Source organism: Geosmithia morbida (genome assembly GCF_012550715.1).
Source record: "Geosmithia morbida isolate 1262 chromosome Unknown scaffold_1, whole genome shotgun sequence".
NCBI classification, from domain to species: Eukaryota; Fungi; Ascomycota; class Sordariomycetes; order Hypocreales; family Bionectriaceae; genus Geosmithia; species Geosmithia morbida.
Genome location: NW_023336188.1, coordinates 1,353,109 through 1,362,836, shown reverse-complemented (window position 1 = coordinate 1,362,836; position 9,728 = coordinate 1,353,109). Strand labels below are relative to the sequence as shown.

The 9,728-nt window shown below is 52.4% G+C and overlaps 2 protein-coding genes across 2 annotated transcripts; one reads left to right on the top strand and one right to left on the bottom strand.

The window, feature by feature from the left end:
- Window positions 1–3,113: 3,113 nt before the first annotated feature.
- Window positions 3,114–5,145, top strand: GMORB2_1163 (uncharacterized protein; the record flags this gene model as incomplete). The annotated part of the gene is made up of 4 exons (XM_035463145.1): window positions 3,114–3,440; window positions 3,511–3,568; window positions 3,682–4,802; window positions 4,885–5,145. The coding sequence occupies 4 exons, from the start codon at window positions 3,114–3,116 to the stop codon at window positions 5,143–5,145; spliced, it is 1,767 nt and encodes a 588-aa protein (XP_035324569.1).
- A 1,406-nt stretch (window positions 5,146–6,551) lies between these two features.
- On the bottom strand, window positions 6,552–8,916 carry GMORB2_1162 (protein of unknown function (DUF1741); the record flags this gene model as incomplete). Its single annotated transcript, XM_035463144.1, has 6 exons — window positions 6,552–7,587; window positions 7,650–7,987; window positions 8,074–8,186; window positions 8,237–8,417; window positions 8,490–8,699; window positions 8,827–8,916. The coding sequence occupies 6 exons, from the start codon at window positions 8,914–8,916 to the stop codon at window positions 6,552–6,554; spliced, it is 1,968 nt and encodes a 655-aa protein (XP_035324568.1).
- Window positions 8,917–9,728: the final 812 nt, after the last annotated feature.

Here is a 9,728-nt window from a genome sequence, read left to right as displayed (position 1 = left end):
ACGCCACCGCCTGACACTCGATACGAGGCCCCGTGAGTTTGACAGACGGAGGGGGAAAGATCGATCCCGCAAGAGAAAGAGGAAGGAGTTGATGAGCGTTCCTTACTGGTGGCTGTCCGCCATCCGTCGTATTAAACAATGTGAAGGAGCCTCAGGAAGGCCACCCCCCCCCCCCCCCTCCTTGTCCTCTGCCAAGACGGACAGAAGCTGTCAGTGCTGTCATGGTTCTCTTCTCTGCTGCCATCTCACATGCTTTGACTATCCTCTCATCAAGATAAGTTTTGGATTTTTGTTTCGCTGTTTTTTTCTTTTTTTCCTTTTCTTTACCATTTTTCCTTCTTTGTCTTTGTCTTCTTCTTCTTCTTCTTCCTTCTTCCTCCTCTCTTCTGAAGAAAAAAAAAAAGACATCTTTCCATTTGGAGAGTCGTCTACTTGTAGACCACGGACGGGAAAGAGGGTGGTAAATCAGTTGACATCAGCCGCCCACCCGTCAATTGGCAGAGAGCCTTGGTTGAACTTGGGTCTTGCTTACAAGTACATGTACTGTATACTCGTACCGTTATCCTGCTAGTATGAGTACATTATACATATACATGTAAACTTATAGTGATTAAGAGCAGGTCATCTGTCTTGTTGTCGTTAGTCGCCGAGCTTAAAATGAAGAACGAGGCCGGGGGGGGGTCCTTTAGCGGGAAAGATGATACGGAGCTCTTCATCCTGGATACATTGCTAGTGCTCGTAGTGCATTACTTTCCCTCTTTTCCCCCATCCTTCTTTCTTCTTTCCTTTCTTTCTATTGTAGATGACTTGTCAGTACCGCTCATGCTTCCGTACAAAGAGCACTCGTAGGCTAGGTGAAACTCCCATCGCTTACTGTTATATCGTATGTACACATTATCTCGATAGTGACGGGGTATTATCCTCTCWCMSKMCCRARAGKSSGGSGGGTGGCGCACACACTCACACACATGATCCCCGTGCTCTCCCCCTCATTCTCTCTTGCTACTCGTACGGACTACCCGACCTTTGCATCCATGGGGTGGCACACACACACAGCCAACAGAACCAACCCTTCGTCGAAGCTAGCAGCAGAAAATCACAAGTACCGGATTGTAGTAGCAAGGTTCTTTTGGGGTCTTTGAGAGAGTGGGGCTCGTCGGTCTTTTTTATTTTTCCATTTTTTTTTGGTGGTTACCATGACGAGTTGTGATAGGTGTGTGCGTATGCGTAACATATAATAATACTGAGTACATATTATAGTCTCTTCGTAATACCACACCATGACGGAGCGGGACGATATCGATTCATTGACCCGGGGGAGGGGGGGCTGGTAGAGGGGAGTTTTGAAAAAGCAAAAAACTGTATCCGTACTCACTCGTACTCTGTGCCCAAGATACGGAGAGAGAGAGAGAGAAAGGAAAAAAAAAGGATACCCACTTCCTTCCTGTCTGTCGTTGGTAGGTTGCTTCGTTTTGAATGGCCCTCTATCGAGATAACGTGTCTTATCTAGACAAGTGATGCGACAGTAATTTCTACCTGTAATCATCCCATCTCTCTCTCTCACTTATTACACAACATACACACACAAACTCTCTCTGTTAGTCTCCCTCAAAACCATGTGACCTCTACTCTCATTATTATTCTTCTTCTTCTGTCTCGATATCGATAATCGGGAATATCACTCAATCATTCGAGAAACTCCAAACTGTTGTACTCGTCTTTCCCCTTCCCATGAATAACAAAGGCGGTGGGATGGGGGGGGGGAATAAGAGGAGAGGAATAGAGAAGAAGCAGAAACAAAAGGCTGTAGATAAGAACTGGGGGTGGAGAAGGTGTAGGGGTTGTGGTGGGTCTGCACCTTCCCACTCTGGTCCTAGCATCAGGCAAGTACAACGGACCCTCCTTCCCATCGCGGCATCCGGATATCACTAGCCCATAATACTCGTACATGTACGGATACAGGTATTAAGTCAGTGTAGCGTTCACACACGCACACGACACGCGCACACACCATCTCTCAGACTCTCACCAATTATTATTCGTAGTTTGTAATAAATACGTACCCGTATCGCAATCAGTACAGTCAATTACTCGTGCTTTTTTTTTTGGCCTACCCTGCCGTGCTCCATCGACCTCTTTATCTGAATTGTATGTACGGCGTATCCGTAGATACTGACATGATACTGCCTACTCCCGGCAGCGCTTACCAATGGCCGAGACGAGACGCACGGCCCCAACGCCACTAAATCATACGCCGCCGCTTGTTAGCCGGAGCTATCCTAATCCAATCCCGGACTTGGAGCCCTCGTCACTTCTCCCAAGCTTCCAAACCCCCCCGCTCGCATATCTGCACCTGTAATTTTGTCCTCCTGTAGGTTGGCTGTCCGTCAGTCCCTTGTCATAATTTGTACCCGTGTATGTACTCGTCGTTGTACCGGATGGTAGTGATACTGGGCCGTAGCAATGCTATTACTACCTATACTCGTATCAACAACAGCATTCCGTAATTCTAGTAGTCGTAGATCCCGCGAGACACACGCCATGCCCACCTGGAGAAAGAGAGTACTCTTGGTCGCAGGTATCCGTCGTGCGCGAGATGCCGTCCTCCCCCCCTCCCCCCCTTGTAAGTATCCTCGATTGCTGCTCCTGCTCTTCCTCTTTCCTCTCCCTCTGATCTTCCTGTCTCTTTAGCATGCGACCCAAGCCTGGATGGCATCCACACCCCCCCCCTCCCATCCCCATTTTCAATCCCACTCCCACTACTCCCAATCCTAAAGTTCCCGCTTGTTCGACGTCTCGACCAGGGTCCTTCCTTTGCTGTTAGTGTCCGTTTATAATACGTCCTTGTTTTCCCTTCCCTGTTCACCATTCCATTCCCCTCCCCTCCTTAATAACCTCCCTTCCTTCCTTTTTTTTTCTCTTCCACTTCTTCTTCTCCCACCCTTGTCCCACTCTCCTCCTCCTTCATTCTCGAGAGAGAAGTTCTCCGAGACTCGGTCAAGAGGTATCGATTGGTGGTACGGCTCCTCAAACTTCCCCACAGGAGAAAAGGCAACCCGGCTTGTCGCACATACCGTCCCATACCACATCATCAGGACACGACCATCGTCGACATGTCTCCCAAGGACTCCGTCCCCGTCGGCAACCCCGTCGACGACGGCGGTGAGAAGGGTGTGCCTGTCCCGATTTCCGATACCTCCACCGGCACCCTCGGCGGCGGCGGCCTCGGCGTCGACGGTGAAATCCACAACACGTATGCCGACGAGAAATTCCTGACCCGCAACGGCCTCAACTTCGAGTCCTTCCAGTGCAAGCACTATGGCCTCGGCCTTGTTGAGCTCGACCGTGCCATGAAGGGTCGCCATCTGCACATGATTGCCATCGGTGGTTCAATCGGTGCCGGTTTCTTCGTCGGTTCCGGTGGCGCCCTGTACGATGGTGTAAGCAGCGTTGACTTCCGTTTTCGAGTCGGCAGCTGTATATGATCGAGGCTGACTTTTGTTCGTGCAGGGCCCCGGTTCTCTCTTCGTCGACTTCCTCATCATTGGTGTCATGATTTTCAACACTGGTATGTGATGTACCCGAACGATCCTCGTCTCCCTTCCCCGCCGTTTATGCCTCGAAAGATGCACTCGTTTGCCGTGCGCCTTGCTAATTCGCTGTGTGTCTGTGAACTCGTAGTCTTCGCTCTTGGTGAGATGGCGACCATGTTCCCCGTATCTGGTGGCTTCTACACGTACTCGGCTCGCTTCATCGACCCCTCGTGGGGTTTCGCCATGGGTTGGAACTACGTCTTCCAGTGGGCAATCACTCTTCCTCTCGAGCTGACCGTGTGTGCCATCACCATCGACTACTGGCCCAACGATGTCCCCATTGCCGTCTGGATCACCATCTTCCTCATCTTCATCGTCATCATTAGCATGTTCGGTGCGCTGGGCTACGCCGAGGAGGAGTTCGTCTCGTCCATCTTCAAGCTCTCGGCCACCGTCATCTTCATGATTATCGCCCTCGTCCTCGTCTGTGGTGGCGGCCCTTCGGACGGCCGGTACAACGAATACTGGGGCGCCCGTTACTGGTACGAACCCGGTGCGTTCAAGAATGGCTTCAAGGGCTTCTGCTCTGTCTTCGTCACCGCCGCCTTCTCCTTTGCCGGTACCGAGCTTGTCGGTCTTGCTGCCGCCGAGAGCAGGAACCCCGTCAAGTCACTTCCCGGTGCCATCAAGCAGGTCTTCTGGCGTGTCACCCTCTTCTACATCCTCGGTCTCTTCTTTGTTGGCCTGCTCGTCTCCTCCGAGGATGAGTCCCTCCTGTCGGAGTCGTCCTTCGCTGATGCCAAGGCCTCTCCCTTCGTCCTCGTCGGCAAGTATGCCGGTCTCCAAGGCTTCGACCATTTCATGAACGTTGTCATCCTCGTCTCGGTCGTCTCCATCGGCGTGTCGGGTGTCTATGGCGGTTCGCGTACCCTGACGGCCATGGCCCAGAACGGCTATGCCCCCAAGATCTTCACCTACATTGACCGCTCTGGCCGTCCTCTCACCTCGACCATCCTCATCTGCCTCTGCGGTTGCCTTGCCTACGTCAACACCACCGGCGACGGTGTCACCGTCTTCGAGTGGCTCCTTGCCCTCTCGGGTCTGTCCAGTCTCTTCACCTGGGGCTCCATCTGCCTGGCCCACATCCGCTTCCGTAAGGCCTGGGCTTACCACGGCCACAGTGTCGACGAGATCCCCTTCCAGGCCATCGGTGGTGTCTATGGCTCGTGGCTCGGTCTCATCCTCAACATTCTCGTCCTCGCGGCCACTGTAAGCTTTCCAATCAACCCCCCCGGCCTTTTAGCCAACATCCTGTGTGTGTGTGTCAAGTTTGCTGACTCGTGTGTACCAGTTCTACACTGCTGTTGCTGCTCCCATCGGCGAGTCGGGCCTGAACACGGCCGAGGGTTTCTTCCAGACCTACCTTGCCGCCTTTGTTGTCATGTTCTTCTGGGCTATAGGCTTCGCCTGGAAGCGTACCGGCTGGCTCCGTACCGCCCAGATCGACGTCGAGTCGGACCGCCGCGAGCTTGACTGGGACTCGATCAATGCTTACCGCGCCGAGGTTGCCTCGTGGCCCAAGTGGAAGCGGATTCTCAACAAGGTTTGGTAAAGCCTTACGGGTCCCTCTTCGCGTTGGCGGGTGTGTTTTAGCCCTAGTTTGTGGAGTTGCGCCTTGTTCAAGAACATGTTCAAGGGCATGTTCAAGGATGTGATGACGTGGCATGTTTTAATCTGTATATGATTTCTCTTTTTCGTCCTTTTTTCCCCATTTAGATACCACTCTCAATAAAAGCATGCCATGGAAACGTACCATGGTAGACTTGAGTTGCCATGTTGGTGCTGGGTGTACTTGAATGCCATGAACGTCGTGCGTCATGTAGATGGTCATATGGCTTCTTGTTGTAGATGTGAATCAGGCAAGACATTTGTTTCTGATAAGTCGTCGGTGCCAAACATCATCTATACAGGGTTGTTGAGGAAGGACATGGTTGTGTCAACAAATGGGGAGCTGCAGGGTCGGTCGTCGAAGCTGCCATGTATATGTCGCAAGTGTTTCGGAAACCGTGACGATGGTGAAAGGCCATTCATTGTTTGGAAAGAGAGGTCCTGAAGACAGGCGAAGTAAGCAGTGAAGAAGAATACCGAATGTAAGGAGGGAGGGGAAAGGAAAGAGGAACAACGGAAGAGAAGAGATTTGTATACAAAAGAGAAGGAAAGGATGGAAGAGCGAAGTAATATGAATTATTCAAATGGAAGAGCGGGTAAAAAAAAAGGGTTTAATGCAGGTGGAGGAGAGTTCAATGTTGGCAAGAGCAAGCGAGCCCCTCCTCCCCATATACTTTTCCTTTCTTTCTTTCTCTCCTCCGACTAATATGTACTAGCAGTAGTCATGATGAATACTACTCCGTACATATAATATGAATTATATTCCGTATGACCCTTCGCACGGGGTAAAATTGTGCCGTAGATCTTGGCGGAAAAGAAGTTTCAACATGGATGATTTGTGTTGAAAGTGGTATTCCTCTCTTTTTTCCACAGGGTCTGATCGACATAAAAAGGAGGAAGAGTGTCTTTATCGCTCTCGGGTACAGCAGAGAGCATATACATATTCCTGGAGGAAAATAAATAGAAGGAAAAAAAAGATGAATGAAAGAAGACGGTTCTATATGGAAGAAGGCAGGTTTATGGAATGTCAAGTCTGAACAATGTCAAGCGCACCCTTTGAACATGCCGATTGTGGAGAGTGTGACCCACAGCCCCCCCCCCCCCCTTCTCCACTTGTAAGTTGTAAACGACGCCCTTCATGTCGACCTTGTCGAAAAACGATGATGAAAGGCGCACGCTATCTCCGACACCTTTTAACTTCTCGTTCATCTCATTTCTACCATCATTGTTTAATATAGTTCACATAGTGGCAGGCACTTGCATGTCTTCTGACCGGGGTTTCTTAAGAGATATTGAGAGTAATATTGTTTATATACGAAAGAGGGCAAGCCAACTTTGAGGGGGTTGGTTTCATCGTTCAACCATGGTACGTGCATCTGCCACGGCCGCCCTAGCCATCTTCTTGAGTACGATCCTGTCGTCCGCCTCGCGAAAGCGCTCCCACGTGTCCAGGCCTTCCTTTGCCTGGATGCTGAGCGTCTCGTAGCCTTGTTTTATAACGTCCGACACCTGGGCGGTTGTGAGGTTGGCCGCCACCTTTTTGCTGCTGCTGCTGCTGGCCGTGTTCTTACCACCGTTGCTGTCGGAGAGGATCTGCTTGTAGTGCGTGCAGACGTTGAGCAGGGTGTCGATGGAGTTGCTGTGGCGGTCTCCCAGGCGGTAATTGTCCTTGAAGCGGGCGAGCACGTCGCCCGACTCGACCACCTTGTAGAACAGGTCGTCGTAGGCGGCCGGGGTAGGCAGGAAGGCCTCGCCGGCCGACAGCGACAGCGCCACCAGGTTGACGACGTGGTCCAGCAGCGTCTCGATGTGCGTCAGGGACTCGAGGTCCGACGTGTACTGCGTCAGGAAGCGGATCAGCGACAGCAGCGACCGGAACAGCTCCGACCAGTGGTACCGCAGCCGCGTCCGCGTCCGCGACAGGTAGGAGATGACGCGCAGCATGATGCCCACGCACAGCGTGTACAGGCTCACGTCCAGCCGGCGCCGGAGGTTGTGGTTGATGCCGTCCACCATCGTGTCCAGCACCGCCGTCGCCAGCACCCGCTCCCCCCTCACCAGCGGCAGGAACGGCTGCCGGTGCCGGCACAGCCGTACGCTCATCTTGCTCTCGTCGCTGCACACGCGCTTGCAGATGCTCGCGTCCTCGATCAGCAGCCGGAACACCATCAGATTCAGGTGCGCATACGCCGTCGCCCGCGAGGACAGGTGCGCGTGCTGCAAAAAGTACGACGTCAGGGATAGGTAGCTCGATATCGGCGCCTCCTCCGTCTGGCCCGGTGACGACGACGGTTTGCCGCCGCTGCTCACCAGGTTGATGCAAAACATCTTGTTGGCGTGCGCAAAGTCGTACGTGGCCAGAAGCAACGCTGCGTTGGGTCCCGGTCTGGGGGTCGGTTAGTACAGCTGCGATAGAAAGGAGCAGGAGGAGAGTGGGTTAGCACGTACAGCTCGGAAAACATCTGCTTGGTCGTCTCCTCATCGTAGACGGGCTTCTTCTCCGGCTTGGGCCCCGGCGCAAAGAAGCCCAGCCCAATCAGGTTGAGCGTCCTGCTCAGCGTCCAGCCTTCGGGCAGATCCTCCTGCACGTCAATGTAGTCTGCGCGCACGGCCTGGCACGCGTACCCAACGCACTCGATGATCTTCTGTATCGTCACCTCGTTGACAAAGTCGCTGAGTCGCATCTGGTACGGATTCTGGAACTCGAACTTGTTGTAGTTGGCAAGCAGGCCGATCAGGGTAAACGGCTCCAGGATGGAGCCCGGCTTTTCCGTATCTTGGACGAACTATTCGACTAGGTCAGCGACCCAATATCGCACACGCTCATTCTGCTTCTCTTATTCTCTTTTTTATCGTCGAGGTAGAGACTCACCTTCATTATTGACGGAAACAGATCCCTCTGCAGCATATATGTGAGGAGCGTGGTCTGGTAAGCGCCGGCGGTGGTGCTGAGCAGTACCTGGACAGCCTTGTGCCTGACGTCAACTGTCCATCCTCGAATTGTCAGCTTCGCCTTTGTTTATTCTCTGTCGCACATGTATATCTGGTAGGGATAGCCTTACGACTTGGGCCGTTCCGGATGATCGAGTCCAGGGTTCCGACAAAGTCTGTGAGGACTGGGTCGATGTGGTCTAGTCCGGCGAGGACAGCGATTATATCGGAGCTCGGGTGGGGGTATTTCTTGGCCAGGACGCATGAAAGGAAAACGCTCAGCGTCTGTTGTATGATGCAAAGTCGGTCAGTTGGTCAGTCCCTCCTTTCGTGTGCGTATAGTCGGTAGGTACATACATCTAGAGCGTTTGGTCGCGCATTCCCGCGATCGCTCTTCATGGCCATTATAGCTCTCAAGAAGAGCTGTCGCGTCTCCGACTCGAGCTGCAGCACCTCAGTGGGCGCCATGTCGCTCAGCATCCTCTGCAGCGCGGCGCGGTCTGGTCGCAGCAGGAAGAACTCTTGCCAGAAGCCTTCGGACTTTTCGTCTTCTTCTTCCTCGTCATCCTGTACATCATAGAGACACGGATTGTTTTGTCAGCATGCCATCACAAATTTCTTGTGCGTGCGTGCGACCGTCCACCCGCGCGCAACTTCACCCAAAGGGGGGGCAGGGGGGGAAGGTCCGACGAACCTCGAGCTTGAAAAGCGATTCGTAGAGCTGTATTATCTTGGGGGTGAAGACCTCGGGTTGTGGCAGCCGAGTAAGAGGTGAAGCCTCCATGTTGGATGCTCGGTTTTCTATCGTTTTCGTCGCTGTGTACGTCTGCGGGCGCAAGGAGGAAGATAGGGACAGCTGTGCAGATTTTGGGCGCTTGGTCGGTTGCTCTCTGTCTCTCCCCTATCGCGCCTGGCAAAGATAGTATGTCTGCGGTAGGTAGGTTTGATTTTCGATCCTCCTCTCCCGAGAGGCGGCTATTGAGTTTTTTATTGTCCGCGAAGTGCCTTCAATCCGTGTTTCTGCGTTGTTGTTGGCTGTTGGGGGCGTAGGTGAGCTGCCAGATGCGATTTCCTCGACAAGGTCCCGCGGTTGGGCTATAGGTTAAGTGTTTTTTCCGGCGGTTGGTCGTTTGGACTTTAATCGTAGGCGGACAGAGTCAGATTGATCATGATTTTTTCATCCGATGCTCCTGATTACCATTCACCTTCTGCTCATCTAACATGTCTAACTGAATTTCACGTGAAAGTGGAGTAGAGTTTCCTGAAAATTACGCATGCTTTCTCATACAGAGAAGTGGTTAAAATTGTATCAGATGTAGCGACGCGCGGTCTTGTCGATATACCCGTGTATTGGCTGGAAATTCTCAGTGTCTTAATATAGGGTAGGCTTTTCTCGAACGACGTTTAAGCGAGAAGTTGCCTAGATGAAGACAGTTTTCAAGGTGTTTTCCTTTTTCCTCCTTTTTTTCCCCATAAGATTATACTGCTAGGACCATGAAGGCTGAGCGGCGCATGTCTTTGGAGCAATTGGGCAGTCCAAAGCGCTCCGTAATACGTATCAATTCCATTCTTGAGACGAGACACGAACTGCATCGC